This window comes from Ciconia boyciana, chromosome 23 (assembly GCF_034638445.1).
Source record: "Ciconia boyciana chromosome 23, ASM3463844v1, whole genome shotgun sequence".
Classification (NCBI taxonomy): domain Eukaryota; kingdom Metazoa; phylum Chordata; class Aves; order Ciconiiformes; family Ciconiidae; genus Ciconia; species Ciconia boyciana.
The window spans coordinates 4,004,195-4,021,825 of record NC_132956.1 but is presented as its reverse complement, the minus strand read 5'-3'; the positions used below and the strand labels follow the sequence as shown (position 1 = coordinate 4,021,825).

Here is a 17,631-nt window from a genome sequence, read left to right as displayed (position 1 = left end):
GGTAGCATAGAACTTAATAAACATGAATACGGGACTGCCAGGAGCTTCCCCTGGTCATTAAAGCCTGTTGCTGTCCTAAGCACCATGTCAGCTAAAACCCTTCCTGAAGGTGCCTGAATCTCATCGGTGTTAATGCTCTCCCCCTTGATAATTTAAACAGTCTTGCTCTATGCGATTAATTTAAAATAGCTATATAGACTTTGCCTGGAGCACAACTGCTCTCTGCTTGGGTTCTCCAACCAAGAAAAGCCGTTGGTGGGAGCTGCAATGGCATGGGTACGTCCGAAGCAGCTGTGTTTATGAACTGCGCACGAGCACACGTATCCTTTACTCAGTGCTGCACGAGCTGGTTTTAGCGTTTTATTTGCAAAACAGAGATTATAGTACACAGATGAACAGCTTCCATCCACATTAAAATAAATATTCCTCCTTTCCTACTCAACCATGAGAATGGTTCCTGAAATAAAGAGCTAGGCTCTAGGTCTAACATTTAAATTCCCAAACCAGGGCAAGGATCAGCCACTTCATGATGACCTTCTCTTGCGGGCAGTTTCCAAAGAGACCTCCAGTCACCCTGCTCAGTCCCAGACCCCAAGCTGATGCTGGAGCTCTACGTCACCTCCTTATACACCCCAAAACGGTCCCCACCTCCCTGCATCAGTGTCCACTCATGTCCCTGAAGTTTAGAGATGCACCCATCACAAGAGATTTTCCCACAATGCTAAGGACTATCCTGAAAACTCCAAGTCAAATACCAGTGGCAAATGCCATGCTATTTTCAAGTTCTTTTTGATAGGACTATCAAAGTCTTCCTAGTCTTCCTGAAAAATGTTTCATTGTGTTTTCCTGGGATGGGATGGAAATAACAACATGGGTTTATCATCAGTTATCTCCTCCATTTCCCTTCCATTTCTTACCTCCAGCATTTTAGAAAGTTATGGAACGACCCTGAAGGAAAGAAACGCACGGGTTTGGGTTGGGAAGACACCACACATGAAGGCACGCTCACTTAGGAAGGCACAGATGGCCCTATTAGCTGTTCTTAAGTCAGTTCCTGCTGGGGATGAGTTTTCAGGGGCAATTTTATAAGCCAAGGAATTAAACTGTGCATGTTACCGCACGATTAGCTCTCACTTGCTGTAGAGTTTGAAAAAACAAGCAAATCAACTGTTTGCACAGAGCGATGGCAGACAACCCATGGAAAGGCCCTGTGCCTAGAGCAGATCAGCACAGCCAGGAAGAGTGAAGTTCAACATTGGCAAAAGCACCTCATTCCCACCAGCCCCCAAATTCCACCGCTCCAAACTGTTAGCTTAAATTACCCATAGTGGAAACAGCATGTCTTAAAGGGTTGGTAGTCCAGAGACCATGAATATTCTTGCTATGCTCAGCCCACATTCATAGTACATCAATTTCCAAGGCAACTTCATTATTTCCTCCTGATGCTCAGCTCAATGGAAATCTGGTCTACACTCTCATGACCAACTCATGTTGGTCATGTCCAACATGTCCAACATGACCAACATGCTCATGACCAACTCATGTCCAACATGACCAACATGCTCACGACCAACTCATGTTGGTCATGTCATCTCATCTCATGTCAGTGATGGCTCTGCCCCAAAGAGAGTCACCATGAAAGAGTCAGAGGTTTCAGGGCCTCAGCTCCTGTATCACATGGGCCAGAGAGCCTCATCCAAACGTTTGTGTGAGTTCAGCTTCCAGCTCAAACAAGCAGCACATGGAATTGTCCTGCAATGACATCCCCACGGGTCACCAGCCAACAGAGAGGGAAAGGCGTCTGTCTCTGCATACATGTTTCTCTTCATTTATTTTTTTAAGCCTATCGCAGTGAGACTGGCCAGGTGGAAGACAGCAACCGTTGCTCCAGGTAGAATACATAAGGACATAGACATTATTCCTTCAGGGGAGGGAGACCTGGAAAACAAAGGTTGCAAGAAGTCCAGCTTGAATTGCATGAGGACAATGGGTGATTGTTGGCCTGGCTTTCAATTTTAAATAAAAAGTAAAGTTCACTGTGAAATGTGACAGTTGGTTCTCTGCACCACACACAAAAGACAGGACCACCGGATAATCATCATACTCCATTTATTCTGTATACATTCGTAGTGCACATTAACGTAAGACATGAGCACTCCTCAGGCCACATAGCACTGCTGTTGTTCTTCACCTCTAAGGTTACACCCGGATGAGATATAAAGAGGGACGGAATGGATATCCATAGAAACAACCTGAAGAAGCAATTACACAGCAAGATCAACCCCTCTGGTCAGAGCAACTGAATCCCCGGTGGCCAGAGCCCCGAAGCACCTTTGCTTTTCTGCCACATCAGAAATGTTCAGTATCAAAGACACCAGTACGAGTGAGAACACGGAGAATCGCATGGGAGGAGAGCTTGAGATAACACAGATGCATCTGGGCCTTTCAACTGTAAAATCACATTCACTTATGGAAGAAAAACAAATTAGATCCCTTCTTTACAATTAGCCTTTTCCAGACCCTGGCCTGTAATTGCCAACTTCAAAGCTCTCAGGATTTCCACTAATGCATTCACCTTTGGTCCTCTTCGGTAACAGGAATCTAAACCTGTTCTGCTACCTGTGCGCGGCATTTCAAGACGAGCCAAGTTTGGGGGAAAGACAAACTTCCCAGAAAGACTGATGGCAGCCTTCCCAGAAGCTGAATTTAGGCAATGCGTTCGTTAACGATCATTCGTTAACGATACTTCACAGTCAAGATACCACCCGAGAGGGCTGAGCAGCATCACGCGGAGGGACAGAGGAAAGACTTTGGGAGAAAACGGCTGAGAGAACAGACAGCTGTAATACCAAGCCCTGGTTTAGTTTTTCTCCCAGTGAACATCATGGCTTAGGTAATAAAAATAACAATACTTTAGTAATAACTAACGCATTCGAGTCTCTTTGCAGAAATATTGATCCTTTAACCCTCACAATCCAGCCTCTCCTTTGTAAGGCAGGTACAGCTCACAGATATTCCAACCTCCTTCCCCGGGGGAAAAGCAGGCACATACAATGGGTCAAAAGAAAAAACAAATCAAAAAACCCTCCCACAATAAAAGACAACTGAGTGCCGGGAGAAGCTATGTTCCTACCAACAGGTTCTTAGGAAAGGGAAGGGTAAAAGATCTATTTATGCATTCACCAGGGAAGAAATATCAGGGGAAGAAGTCTGATTGATTAACTCAAAACTCAAACAAGAACCACTTAAAAAGGTTAAGACAGTCAAATTCTCTCTGCGTAGCACATGGCTGCTTACCAAGTCATCCCTTGAGCTTCAATCTCACAAGCAGGGGAAGGAGACCAGCAAAGATGCAACACAGTCCCCAGCCAGCACTACACAAACCTGCTCTGCAGCAAAGTACCCAAGCCAACAGCGAAGCTCGTGCTGCCAGGTCTTCGCCATTACCCAGCATAGCTTCATTTTGCTGCCTGTTCTTCAGAACCAAAGAAAGTCTCAGCAAACCCAACAGCTGACTGAACACAGCTCCTTTTCCCAAGTTACCAATTCACGACAAAACGTCACGGCGAACCATCCACCTTGCAGAAGCAAGCTTGGGAGAGTAAGACATCTCACAGCTTCAGGGTCTAATTCCAGAGCAGGTTTCAGATGTACACGTGCTCATTCATTTCCTCCTGGTCAACTGTGTGGCATCAGTTGGATGCACAGAGCCCTGGATGAATCCTTCTGAACTCAAAAACAGATTTATGGATGCAGCCGCAAAGGGTGAGGTATTCTGCTCCATGGAGGTGATCTTCGCTGTGGGGGACATTCCGTGGTTGAAGGGATAGGAGGAATCACTGGGTATCCTTAGTTTAGTTTCCCATCCAAGCAAGCATGCACATGTATATTAGTATGCATCCGTCGGGAAAGTCCAGCAAACTTGTATGTAAGGCTCAAAGCAAAAATCTGTAAGACCCATCTTTACAAGGTGCCATAAAGACACAACATAGTGCATAAAGATTATTTTCAACCGAAAGAAAACAGTAACAAGGAAAGACTCCAGAGGGTTATCAGAAGAGATCCCTCCTGCCCATCACCCAAATCAAAGAACTGAAGGAATGAGAAAATGCCAGCTCAGATGTCCTCCTCGCCTTTCAACCCGATACTGGTTTCTCCTCCAAAACCATCTCAAGCGTGGCCACTAGAGGAAGCTGCGACACTGGCGAGTGACAGCGAAATCCAGACCAGTGACATTTCTGCTCCCGGTGCCCCAAGAACCTCGGTTCAAACACCACTCCGGTCTTTCCTTGCACTTTCACACCACCTGCAAAATTGAGTATTAAGAAGTTCGCAAAGGGCCCTGGCTATTTAATGCGGACATTGCTCTTGTGAAGTTTTCCAGAAAAGCAAAAAAAAGCGAGAAAATCACTGGGACATGAACCCGATGTGCACCCTGAAAGCCATAAATGACAACTGGTTTCCTGGCTGCCTGCATGGCGTTTCCCATTTAATTGCTTTAACATTAAACAAACCCACTGCAAACAATGAGCTGTGACCGGCTTTTCATTCCCAAAGCTTTCTGGGGAGCTTGCAATACCACTCGAGCGAAGCCTGCTGAGCCAGCAGTGCTGTTCCCCGACCCACGGCCACCAGGGAGGACACAACGGGATGTGAAGCAGAGGACGGTGCAGCAGGACACCCACCAGATCGCTGTGCACTGAAAGCAGCAGATGCAGCCAGCATCAGCTCTACATTTCGTCACCTTTAAGGTCAAGGAAATTCTTCTCCTCCTTCCTTGAATAGGTGCAGCATCCTCCACTATAAATGGGATAAGGGATGCCGTCAGGGAACAGCAATAACATATCTGCTATGTGCGGACATAGCTATTGACAGCAGTCGCCTTGTCATTACTGCTTTCAGTGTCCTTGGGAGGTAGGGGAGCATCAGACTCACCAAAGAGGAAAGGGAGGCACAAGTCGGACAACCCAGTTTGTCTGGAGGACGTGAAAGTCAGCAGTTCAAAAGGTCAAAGCCAGCTTTCCCAAAGCCAAGCTAATTTCAAGCCACCTAAATAGGACTGCAGCCGGGGCTCGCTGGGAGCCTGGCCTTTCTGAGGACCCACCAGCACCGGTGTGCTTTCCCTGATCCCTGGAGCTCACAATATCTACAGACCTTCACACCAGCCCCATCCCACCCGTCGGGGACACGGAGCCAGGCTGGTGGCCACAGGGAGCACCCAAGCAGCAGCCCAGCCCTCACCTGCCTTCTCCCAAGACACAAGCTGCCACCCAACAGCATCTTCCCTTGCATTTAACCAACCTGCAAACCTCCCGTGCGGGTGGGAAAGGGCCCACACCTCTTCCTCCGTGTAAATGTAAAACATTTCATCCTTTTTTCCCTTTCTGGGAGGGAAGAGGGGAAGAAGTATTTTGCATTTCTCAGCTCAGGCAGTGGAAAGGCCGGTTCATACAGAGGCTCCCAGAGCATTGCCCTGTGCTGCCACGTGGGAGTTGCTAGTGCTGTCCCAGAGGGTGACACTTACAGCTTAGAAACTCTTTATTTAAATAGTTTATTTAAAGCTTAACGCAGTTAACTTTTTAATATATATAAACAATTTCTTCTCTCACTTCCCTAAATGAAAGCTAGATTTAGGGGGATACATTACCTGTCTTTCCCCCCCCCTTCAAATAAAGTCATTTGGTATACATATAAAAATATATTACTTGGGTTTCCTTTCAGTTATAGATCACACAAGGGTTGGGGTGGAGAAAAGAATGGAAGACAAGCACAAGGACTTCCAAAAAAACCCGGAAAAAACAGTGATTTTAAGCATGTGGTGTACTTTGAATTTATAGTGCAACAGCAAGGCAAGAAATGCATGTTCTGCCAACACAAGCATGGCATCACTCATACTTTTATCACTTTTTCTGAACTGCACGGCACGTGTCCTTGTTCCCAAAAGGGTCACATTTCAATATGACATTACAGCACCAAAACCAAAAAGGCTGAACTTCAAAAATCTGGAAATCAAGTTTCTGGACCTCAGAAGCAGGTTGCAGCAGCACGATAGGGTTCTCTCTTCTTTCACACCGGAGGCTCACTGACTTCGACATCGGAAAAACATTAGGGACAAGGAGAACACAGCAAGGTTTGGCAACGTTTCTGCTGGCAGCGGGACACCTCGCAGAGCACTGGATCTGTCAATTCCTATCCCAGGGAGGAAGATGAAGAAAACAGACAGCAGAAAGGTGGGACTCCAGAGTAACCAGAGCACTTCTGTCTCATTGAAACAGCTTATAATGGCAAAGAGTAATCCAGGGAGGAATTAAGCTGCAGCGTGTCACCGTGCGGAGAGGGGTGGTGGAACATCCTGCAACGGAAGAGGAGCAGAGACCCTACACAGGACCTCACACAGAGGCTTGGCAGCTCAGCCTAGACTCAGCCCTGGTGTCAAGAGAAAAATCCGTATCAAAGGCCACAAATTTACCCGAGAGCAGAAATTTAGCCCTTCCAAGTCCATAGTTGTAGGAAACAAACTGCGCATTCACTCAAAACACCGATCAAATATTTCTCATGGATGCAGCCAGGCACGTGGCTTTGATACAACTCCCAGCTCAGCTGCCTGGCGGCTCAGCTCGCACTCCCACGTCTCCCGTACCGTTTCCCACCCACCCTGTGACAGTCAGTCCCAGTTAAAAAATTTTTGATTCACAGCTGCTCTTTCCCCCAGCTGCAGCTCAGCAAAGCCACCAACCTCTTCTGAGATCTGTCCCCCAGGCAGGAGTGAGCCACAGCGAGTACACGTTTCATATTGGCACCAATTTTGGCACTTACCACTGGGACGCAAAAGAACATTTAATAAATAAGTAAACAAATAAATAAATCAACAACACTTCTGAACAGCCACCAAAAAGAACCCTTAAAAATCAAAACAGGGTATGGTACAATTGAAGTTTTCTATACCAAACCTCAAATCTCTCTCACAGTTGCGGTCTTCCCCTCCTCTTTTAGAGCAGGGTCTTTTCAGGAAATCAGGTTTCTGTGATCACAGTGTCTGTGCCCATGGCTGTCTGTTCTCCTCTATTAATTTCTAGAGTTGCCTAATTTAAATCAAATCTGAGAAAGGGACAGAAGTACAAAAAGCTTCTACGAGCTTCAAGAAAATAGGAGAAAGGAGCAAGTTGAGGGGGAAAAGACCGCAGCATGAGTTCCCAAGTCATCCGGGATCACTGAAACCCCAAGGCAAAAACCAACTTTGGAGTGGCCCAGCTGCAGAGCTCACCTGGAGTCGCAAGGCATGAAATCCACAGGAAACGGGCTTGGTTTGCAGTGGAGCTCCTAAAGCAACTTGCTTTTAGAAACATGCCTCCACCATGCTACTGCCCTGCCTCTGCAGCCAGGCTGTTGGCACTGCTTATGGAGCTGCCAGGGAATCGGGAGAGCTAACCCGATTTGAGGCTGTATCCGTGCCGGTACACAGTGCTGGTACTATTGCTGGCACCTTCTACCCCTCTCACCAGAAATTTAACCTTCAAACAGCATCGTCAAATTTCCCACAAGGCTTTAAAAACAAACTACACGGGAGAGACGGAGAGGGGAAGACGGACAGACAGACTAGCCTTAACATCAGCTGTAGGAGCCATCCCATAACACCAGGTAAGGGGGTAAACAAGGAAGCAGAAGGCAATGGCGAACGGAAGTCACACCGGGCAATACACTGAAGGGCAGGTACCGAAGCCACGACACAGTGCTTGCACTTGGCGTTCCCCCTTTACAGAGGCAGGTCAGTGCTGTTATGTCGAGTTTTCCGCGAAGTCCCATCATCTCTCGGCAGGGCCCGTTGCAAACTGGACATGGCCGCTGTCTTTTTTAGGTCAATGACTGCGTAGGAGTCCGTCCGGCGGGCTTCGTGGGTGGCAGGAGGTGGGACACGGGGGACCGGTGGGTTCTGATGTCCCTTGCGCGGCTCAGCCTCCAGCTCCACCTGGATGTAGTTGAGTTGCCGCGGCTGCTCTGGACAGGGCCGGGGGAAGTCGAAGCTGAAGACGCTGGGCACACAGCTGCGACGAGGCTTTGGCAGGAAGCCGCTGCGCCGCTGGCCGCTGCCTCCGTGCAGCGCGGTGTTCTCCGAGTTCATGTAGTTCTGCAGGGGATCTTCTTCACCAGCCTCGGAGTAGCCGTTGGGGGAAGGCGTCAGCATGTCCCCGGCACCTGCGTCCTCCTCGCCCCGCCGGAGCGGCTGGCACTCCCACACCGGGGGCAGCGACGGCAAGTTCTCGTAGTGCAGCAATGCCGTTCTGCGATGGGAGCAGCCAGGTAAGCCCGTGTCCTCCCGGGTGAGTTTCAAGCGCCCACCTCGACAGAGAGAGGAGGTGCTGGGGGGCAGCAAGCCGTTGATGTTCTCGTAGACACACTGGGGTGAAGGGCACTCCTCCTCGCACTCGTTGTTGTTGTTGTTGGGGGGGCAGAAGTGCGTCCTGCACTCCCGGTGGTGCCGACAAACGCGTCTGTAGTTGGATGTGGGACCTAACACGAACTTAACCTCCCCCGGCTGCAGAAAGACCTGGGGATTGCGGTCTTCGAGGGAGCAGCTGTGGTTCCTATGGGGGAAAGGAGGGTGGACTTCAGGCAAGGAGTGCATACAATGTCGGCCCCTCAGCTCCTGATCGCCATTGGCCGTGTTGACGTAGGTGTGGGACTGCAAGGAGAGAAGCAGAGGGACAGTGAAAGGAGAAGAGAAGAGACAAGAGCAAGGCAGCTGTCAGCAGCTGAGAAACCAACAGGAATGGAAAATTCTTCGGTGGCTGACGAAGCGGGAGGAAATGAAAGAATTTCGGAAGTTGAAAACACTTTGGGAAGCCAAACACAAAGCCATTTCTGGATTTGTGGGCTGAAGGAGAGACAAAAAGGAGTCCAACTCCAGAAGATACACATCATTATTTCACGCTCGATGCATATGGCACAAAGAACAAAAAGCAAAGCCACTTGCAAAATATTTCCTTGAGGGGCTTACACTGGCGATATTGCAGCACTCACCTACCTAGGCTTCTCTGATAATGGCTGAGACAAGCTGGATTTTGTAGGGAAAAATCTTGAATTCTAAAACTGAGAACAAAGAGCTGGACATCAAAAATAAAAATAAAAAGAGTCTGGACTTGGGTATGCCTCTGCACATCGGTTTAGGGATTGCAGTAATAGCTGACAGATAGGGCAGTGTGACTTGGACTCACAAGGTAAGTGCTGCTGTTAAATAATTGCCACGCAAATGCTAGTGGATTAAGGAAGCCAACTCAGTCAGCCTTGATAGAGTGCCCGTTCTAGTGAAGTGTCAGAGAGCAGAAGCCTCCAAGAGCAAAATGAAGCAAAAGAGGAAAAAAAGGATGACAAGGTATGAGGATCCCCTGAGCTTTGCTGGAGTAAGAGAAACCCAGAATTGCACAGGACTGCTAGCTAAACAAGCTGCTTGTTCATTGCTTGCAGACAGCAGAATTTAGGACATCCAGGTTTACCTGCTCATCAGGCCCGATAAGGGCATGAGTAGAGTCTTCACCCACAGAGGAATGCCTCAGGCTGCTCACAGAGGGGTGGCGGGCTGCAGAGTATGATAGGGTTTCTCCAGGGAAGCTGTGAAATCCATTGGGAAATCCTGGGACAGTGTACCCCAGATCTGGGAGAGAATCAAGACAGGTAAGCATTAGAGCATTGGTTTGGTACAAAATAGAGTTGACTTCATTTTCACAGTAAGCTGTCCTCTTAAGTGCACCCTGTAAGTCAGAATCAGCCTGTCTGGGGAAGATGCCTACCATGAAGTACCTAGTATAAATAAAAGGGCTAGGCCCTCTTGTTTAAATTTATTTAAGTCACTCCTAATGGAGACAGGAATTGAGCAAACCCGAATTCTTCCAGATGTGGTTTCCTCTAGGAACCACCTGATCCTTGTAGATGCTACTTAAAAAGGCCACTTGGCAGCGGTCCAGACGAAAACCAACGGAAGGGTGACGACTCGGTTGACTATTTGAAGGGCTTTTTGTTGCAGTTTCCTTGGAAACAAAATACCACATCGCAGACAAGGGGGACCTTAAAATAAATATGCTCTATAGGGCACACGTGGACATAAAGATATGGGTTGGCAACACATGGGAGAGATCCATGGGCTGCAAAGGGCAGTTTCACCCGAGCAATTGCAGACATCGCCCACGTCTCTGTGTTCTCCCCTCTTCTCCCTGGACACTGAAGGAGCCTTACTGTTGGGTGCCTGGGGGGTCCGGGAGAGCTCCCGCTCCGTGGGGTGACTGTTCCTGGTGATGACAACAGGCTCTTCCACTACGTTGATACTGTTACACTGCATCAGGTCCTGAAGCAGATTAAAGATCTCCTCTGCTCTGGAACACTTGAAGGCAAAAATCCCTGCACAGTAACGAAGAGGAGGGTCAGAAAAGCAAGAAAGGCATCCTGCTTTAACAAGAGTATATGTAATTCCCAGCTCTAAATGACCAGGCAATTCTGATTTCTTTCGTTGTGTTTAACACAATCAACCCCCTGCAACCCACAGCCACAGGAGAACAGCCAACAACTCGGTGGGTTATTGCATCAACAGAAATACAATGCCATGACTGCCATCTGACCAAATGGTGCATTATTACAAGAAAAATCGTGAGCACCCCAGTTATCTTAAGACGTTCAATCCCACACGAGCAGAGGTGTGAAAGGGACAGGCTAACCGGTCTCGTTTAATTTCTAATCTTCTATTTTAACTCACTTGGTACCCAGTCCAGTTCTCATTACCGGGGAAAGTCTATCCAGTGACTGCGTGAAGCTGAACCGGGCCCTGTGCAGCGTGCACGTGAGGGAGGGACAAGAACGTCATATTTCAAAAACGTATGGAATTAAACAGTGTCTCCCCAAACGAGCAGCCCAAACCAGAGCTGGTGTGTGCAGAGCTAACCAATCCCAAGCTGGCACGCACACACACGCACAAAAGCCATAGCAACGAGAACAGCATGGCAACAACGGCTGCTACCCCAAAGAATATGGTTTTAAACATTCTGGCCAAAAAAAAAAAAAAAAAAGCTATATCTGCCTTATATAAGGTGGGGAGCAGCATCAGGAAGGAGACCTCCAAATAAAATTAACTAAGCAGACAAAAAGTCCTACAAGGAAGGGAGAAAACTCCTCAAAACACAACGCCATCCCTCTCATTTCTGTCTGCTTTAAGACTGAGGAGTAAGTATGTGTCTGCTAAAAATTTTGTAATATATGAAGAACAAATGGCTCCGCTTTATCCCCACTACCTGGACCTAAACAAAAAACAAAACACACACAGGGCAGAATTCTAATCACTGCATCCTGCAAAAGGCAAAACAGAAACCGAAGACAGGCAATGCCCATCGCTGGCAACTGATAAGCCCACGACTCCAGGAGAGGAAAACCCCACTTACATAAATATTAAAAAGGAGCATACGGCGCTACAGATTTGCGCAGTGCTTTACACAGACACTGAACAGTCATGCAGAGTCCTTTTGGATATGAAGGAGTTTACAAACACATTAATAGAATGAGGAAACAAACTTTTTTTTCCCGGGGATGCAGATGCCAAGCAAATGTTCAGCACTTTAAAAGCAAGAGAGACAGACTGGTAAAGGAACTAACAGGCACCATTGTAAAATTGGAGTCTATTCCCAGCATTGCTGATGACTTGGCACGTACTCCTGGGTGACTCACTTCCCTTCTCTATGCACAGCATCCCCATGCACAAAATCAGTAAAACGTAAAACTCCTTTCCCTCTACGTTACAAAGTGCTGCCAGACACGAAATGCAAAGCATTAAGTAGAACTAGCACTAACCAAGGCAGAGCAAATGCACTGAGAAACATGAGGCATGCTCAAACAACTATTGCTACTGACGGGCATTTGGCAGCTCTGTGGAATAAGCAAACCCCAAGAGGAACCTGCAAAAGGTGCAGGTGATGGCCTTAAGCTTTATCCCCGGAGCTAAAAAACGCTTAACAAAGCTTCAGTCTTGCAAAAAGCACTTTCTAGCTCCTAAGGAAAGAAGTCCAGCAACCTCTCCTACCACAGCTGTGCATCATTCGGTACCGAAGCTCAGAGCTGACAGTGTAACTAACATCCTCTCTGACATTAAATACGCCCCGTCCAATGCTCAAACCTGCTTCATCAATTACCTCATGAGCGTCGATGCACTAGCAAAATGAGACCATTAGATTTATGCCCAGGTCCTGAGCCGTGATGATGTTCTCATTAGCGTTTCAGTCAGGAGTATTAACTGTATGTGCATGCACACTCTGGTATTCTGGGGGAACAGAGGCTGCAAAAGAACCTGTTGATTCATTAGATGCAGGAATTTGGGAAGACACAAGCATCAGCTCACTCTGGCTGCCTGGGAACAGAAACCTCAGCAGTTCCTTCCTCCAGGAACCTCCACACTCACCCTGCCCTGTCTGGCAGCGACGACCGCTCTCGAAGGAGAAGAGGTTGGAGTCATAGCCATAGCGGCGCAAGCAGAGGTAGGGCCACCTGACAGCATCTCGCTTGTGAGTGTGCAAGATGAGCTCCGTCTGTGTCAGCTCCATAATCCCAGATCCCAGCTCGTTACCTTCATCGTCCACGTTCGTTACCTGCAGAGGCCACAGAGCTCACATCAGGAAACTCAGTGCACTGGTATCGAAAAAAGCCCACCCATGAAGACACTGTAATTCCTGTGGATTCCCCTTTAATTTACTGAGATGCCTTTTCTCAGCTGAGGGCATGAATTCATTGCTGGCAGAAGGCGCCGAGCCGGCAGCCCTGGAGACTGTGTGCTTGGCAGTTCAGCTGATGTGTCTCAGCACAGACACTGGAACACAGCCCTGAGCAATAAAAGGTTTCTCTCCAGTTCCCCATTTCCTTGCTCAGCTGAATCTCAGTGCAGAGGCAATTCCTACTGCAAATACAAACATATTTGCAGCAGAGGTTGCTTAAGGAAAGGAAAAAAAACCCCAACAAACCAAAACAGTAACATATTTGCAAATCTTATCAAGCGAAAGACTTCTCTGCAAGAGCAGAGGTTTTCTTTCCTTTCATGCCTGGAGTCCAATCCATGCTGGGCTCTGTGAGTAGTCCGTGCTGTCACAGACTCTCCGATGGGGATGAAGGTGCAAAACTTACCTTAAATTTGGTGGGATGGTTGTCTGGGATGCTGTCTCTGCACAGACAACTGCAGCAGCTCCCCATGACGTCAGCATAAGAGGTAATCCCTGGGGAGAGGGTGCAAAACAGAGGACAATCATGTTTTCGAACCAACTCCTCCCACCCTCTCCAAACATGCAGCGTTTACAGCCTGTATCCTCCTCGATCCCCCTGCACGTGGCCCAGCGGGTTTGGATCTCAAACTCTTCAATGTGTTCCTCGATTAATGGACACTGTACAATATAAGGCTCATTAAAAATAACAGCTTTCTTACCATTAGGCAATTGTTGGATTTTTTTTTTTGGAGGAGTGAGAAGAAATTCCCACTACTGTCCCTCTATCTCCTTCGGGACTTCATGGTAACCAGGTGTCAGGGTCACCTAAAACACAAGGGAAACTGTCCCATCTTCCACCTGACAAGGAGAATACAATTAAACAAATTAAAAAACAAAGAAAATTAAAAAGCAGGGGGTGGGGGGGTGACTGAATTTCCCTCCAAATATCACAAGGAAGGCAGGTACACTTTTTGGTTTAACTAACTACCTGCATTTATATGAATATAGAAAATAATTCTGCACAGACCACTGCTGTAATTTCTGAAAAAATATACAGTCTACAGCTGAAAAAACCTAAAAATAAGAGGTCTTTTACTTCTTGGCTTTGGGATCCTACACAGGAGTGGGGTTTATCAGAGCTCCTGTAGTTTAAATAAAACACAACAGTAATACTGAATGGCTGAGAGTGGTGAGGATACGAGGAATCACAGGCGTCTGCTGCTTAGGAATGTGAAGATACCTTCATTCAATGGAAGGTCCTTAGGAGTCAGAGAACCAGCAGCCTTTAAAGCAAGCGAACACAACAGCTTTTCTACTTTGGACTATGAAAAGTAACAAATGCCAGAAAACATAAAGACTCAGCTATCAGACAACAGTCAGCAAGCGCAAGTATCAAGCAGGCAGGAGTTGCACGCACTAGTAGTGAGAAATACTGCTGTCTTTGATGCAAACTTAAAGGACTCCACATCCACTCCAGGGCAAGGGATTCAGCAGCAGATGACATGAGAGGATGCCATGTTTTATTTGGCGAGAACAGCTAACAATCTCTCCATCTGAGGCGTGAGAGAATAAAGCCACATGGATAACCAGCCTGGCACTAGAGCAGTAAATAAAATGAAAAGGTTATTGGAAACCTCGCACTCTGCCATGCCAGAATCTGCCTCACCAGTCGCTCCAAATTAAACAATGAATCATGGAGTTGCATCTCTGTGCAAAACCATGTTGCACAGCTGCCCTCAGGCTCCCCCGCAGCGCAGAGCGGTGCGGAGGGAGGAGAAAAGCTGGGAGGGAGCTGACCAAGGGGTCCCATTTCATTTTTTACACCAAAACGGAACCTAAATTACCTTCCACTGCAACCCCATGCCTTAGCTTTGGCCCCTGAAGAATTCTCTACCACATCTGAACCCTGCAAAGTCCCCCAGAAGAGGGACGCTTCCTTTTGAGCAAGCTGGAGGATCTCGGGCACAAATCAAGCCGGCTGCCACCTGCCCTCTTGCACGTACCCGTCACCCCGAGCAGTAATAGCACCACACGCTCCCTGTTCAACACTGCATCCTGCTCAGGCCATCCTATTTGTTTTTCTAGACTCAGTATGGATTTACTCCCCGCTGACCTTACAGGCTTTGATCAATAATTTAGCAACAGATCCCGCTCCGTTTCATCTAATCTGGGCACTAGGGGCCTTGTCCTCTACTGTCTCTGCTCTCCCACTCCCATCTCGTCAATTCCCTCAGTAAAAAAATAAAATAATGTAGAAAACATGTTACCTTTGCCCCCTCTTTCTTCTTTATTCCTCTCTCTCCCTCTGGTGCTCCCTCCACCCGCATCTGTCTAACCTGCGAGGGGATTAGGCTGGAGTGCTGTTGCCTATCCTGAACAGTTATTATGGTCAGAACTGAACAAACGAGAAAAAAAAACATTGCGAGATCCCTGAACACTCCCTCGGGGCTTCCCGCTACTCCTCGCTGTTGAATATTTTAGTGGCATCCCTTTCACGCTGACACCGAGACTTTCAAGACTCCGGTCTCTTGCTTGGCGCTTTCAACACGCACCTTTCCGACGGCTGTTTGCCAGTTCATAGCCTTAACTAGTCGAACCAAACACTCTAATAGTACGATACGCTCCCCTGCGAGCAAGAGCACGTGCCTCCTAAGACCAGCAGCCCCATCGTCCCCTCCTGTCTCCCCACCTCCCAGGACCCAAACCTAAATCCTCCTCAAAGCCTTCGCAGCCCTCCTTGGCCCAGTCTTCAGACCACAGCTCACCTCTCCTGATTCCGCAGCCAGGTCGTTCGCTCTCCTCCCAAACCCTCTGCCCCTACAGAGGCTCCATCCGTACCCCCCAGCCTGCAGAAGACCCTTCGTGCCTCCACGCTCCTCCAAGCCATTCTCCTAAACCCGCGCTGCAGAAGAGGGTCCACCTAATCCCAAAGGACCAGGGCACCCCGGCACCCACCGTGACGGCCCTGCGCAGGGGCACACGGATACCTCGCGTGGAAACACACACGGCCCCACACCAACCCACCCGTGACACGCAGCGACGGACCCCACCGTCCCCCCCAGCAGCCACCAGCATGGGAGGGAGAAGAGGGGCTGCAGGGGGGCACCTCCGGGGCTAGGGGGGCCGCTGGCAAGGAGAAGGGGCTGGAGGGAGGAGGAAAGGGCCTGCACAGCCGGTGGGGACGGGGGGCATGGGGAAGGGGCGAGTCCCGGGGGTAGCGGGGAAGGGGGTGCAAGGGGGCGGCTGGGGAGTGCGGAGGGGTGCGAGGGGACACCGGGGGACACGACGGGGAGCGGGGACGGGGAGGCAAGGGGGCGGAAGGGAGGCGGGGGGCAATGCGGGCCGCGGGGGCAGGGGCCCCGGGCCGAGGCGCGGTGCCGGTGCCGAGGGAAGGCCGGGGCGCGGGTCGGTACCTGAGGCGCTGCCCAGCTCCGCCGTCCGGGAGCTGAGGCCTGGGCCCCCGCTGCCGGCCGGCCCCCGTCCCGTCCCGTCCCGTCCCCTGCCCGGCCCGCCGGGTCCGGGTCCGGGCTCGGGCTCGGGGACCGGGTGCGGGGCGGGCCCCGCCAGCGCCGCGTCCCCCCAGCCCGGCCCGGGCCCGCCGGGAACAGCGAGTCCGCCGGCCGCCGCCTAGAGCGTCGCGGGCTGGGAGGACCCGGACCGGCAGGAGGGCGGCCGCCAGGGGGCGCGCTGGGTCCGCGGCGCCACTGTCGCGGGGGCGGGGCCAGGGAGGGGGCGTGGTCGGTGCGGGGGCGGGGCGAGCGCAGGGGTCTGGGGGCCGGAGGGGTGCGATGAGAGGGTGGGGGCAGCGAGGGGGCTGGGGACGGGGTCCCGGGGGACAGAGGGGGACAGAGAGGCAGGAGGTTTAATTGGGGGTCAGTGGAGGGGGTCGGGGGTCTGAGGCAGGAGAAGGTGCTGGGGGGTCAGTCGAGGGGGGATTGGGGGGGTCTGGAGCATCAATGGAGGGGGATTGGGAGGGTCTAGGGGGTGCTGGGGGGTCAGCGGAGGGGGATTGAGGGGTCTTGGGCAGGAGGGGGTGCTGGGGGGTGCACTCTGCACCCAGCCGCCCCCCTTCGCAGCATCCCTGCGCACCGCCCACCCCAGTTCCACCAGTATCAGGGCACTAAACCAGCACAGTCAATGGCAGCTTGGTGCTGGGGTCCCGCAGGCAGCTGCACCCCCAGATCACCTCGACAGGCACCCCGATTGCTCACAATCGGGCTGCCTGGGGTCCTGACTCAGCCCCAGCCCTCCTGATGTGATGTGATGTGATGTGATGTGATGTGCTAAATAATAACGGCCGCAGCCAGCGTTTGGCCTCGGACGAGGCACAGCTTCCCGGCCGGGAACGTGCGGGGTCTCTGGGAGGGTTCAGGGCACATGCGAGGAGGCTGCTCTGCACGCAGGACAGCAGGGAGGCCACGAGGAGAGTTAGGCTGGGCTGCAGATTTTACAAGTGTCATTTTTACATGCGCAAGTTTTACAATTGCAATCGCTCTGCAATTACAATCCCACCCGCGCTGTCACAGCGCGGAGCTGTCGGACATCAGCCACGGCTTCGGAGGGGCGGTGGGGGCTGCCGGCTCTTCAGCTGCGACATGTGAGCGCTCCCGGTCTGCCCCAGCGCCGAGTCACCAAGCCGTTCCTCTGCAGCCCGGCCCTTTCTGTGGGGATGCTGCTGGCCGCACGCCGGTCACGCCGCGGTGCTTTGGCAGCAGGGAAGCCCGTCAGGCCAGCGTCCTGCCAGTCACACGTGATGTGTCGCAGGTGCACGCTCGCCCGGCGCCCATGGGGGACCTCTTGGCATTTCCAGGGCGGTGGCTTTGGTGGAGCGGCGGCTGGTCCCACCTCGGAAAGCCTCGAGTGACCCATCTGTCGAGTCTGAGTCCCTGCACCCGGCTGGTCTCTTAAC

At 50.6% G+C, this 17,631-nt stretch overlaps 1 protein-coding gene across 6 annotated transcripts; it reads right to left on the bottom strand.

Annotated features, from left to right (window-relative positions):
• Nucleotides 1-2,118: 2,118 nt before the first annotated feature.
• FRS3 (fibroblast growth factor receptor substrate 3) lies at nt 2,119-16,368 on the bottom strand. 6 transcript variants are annotated; one of them, XM_072844759.1, is made up of 7 exons: nt 16,136-16,368; nt 13,442-13,547; nt 13,147-13,235; nt 12,431-12,617; nt 10,228-10,389; nt 9,492-9,649; nt 2,119-8,680 (listed from the first exon to the last, which is right to left on the bottom strand). In XM_072844759.1, the coding sequence occupies exons 3-7, from the start codon at nt 13,210-13,212 to the stop codon at nt 7,754-7,756; spliced, it is 1,500 nt and encodes a 499-aa protein (XP_072700860.1). In that variant the 5' UTR covers nt 13,213-13,235; nt 13,442-13,547; nt 16,136-16,368; the 3' UTR covers nt 2,119-7,753. The 6 variants fall into 6 exon arrangements, with proteins under 6 accessions (XP_072700860.1, XP_072700861.1, XP_072700855.1 ...); XM_072844760.1 differs by lacking the exon at nt 16,136-16,368 and adding an exon at nt 15,561-15,579; XM_072844754.1 differs by having other exon boundaries at nt 2,120-8,680; nt 13,442-13,580.
• Nucleotides 16,369-17,631: the final 1,263 nt, after the last annotated feature.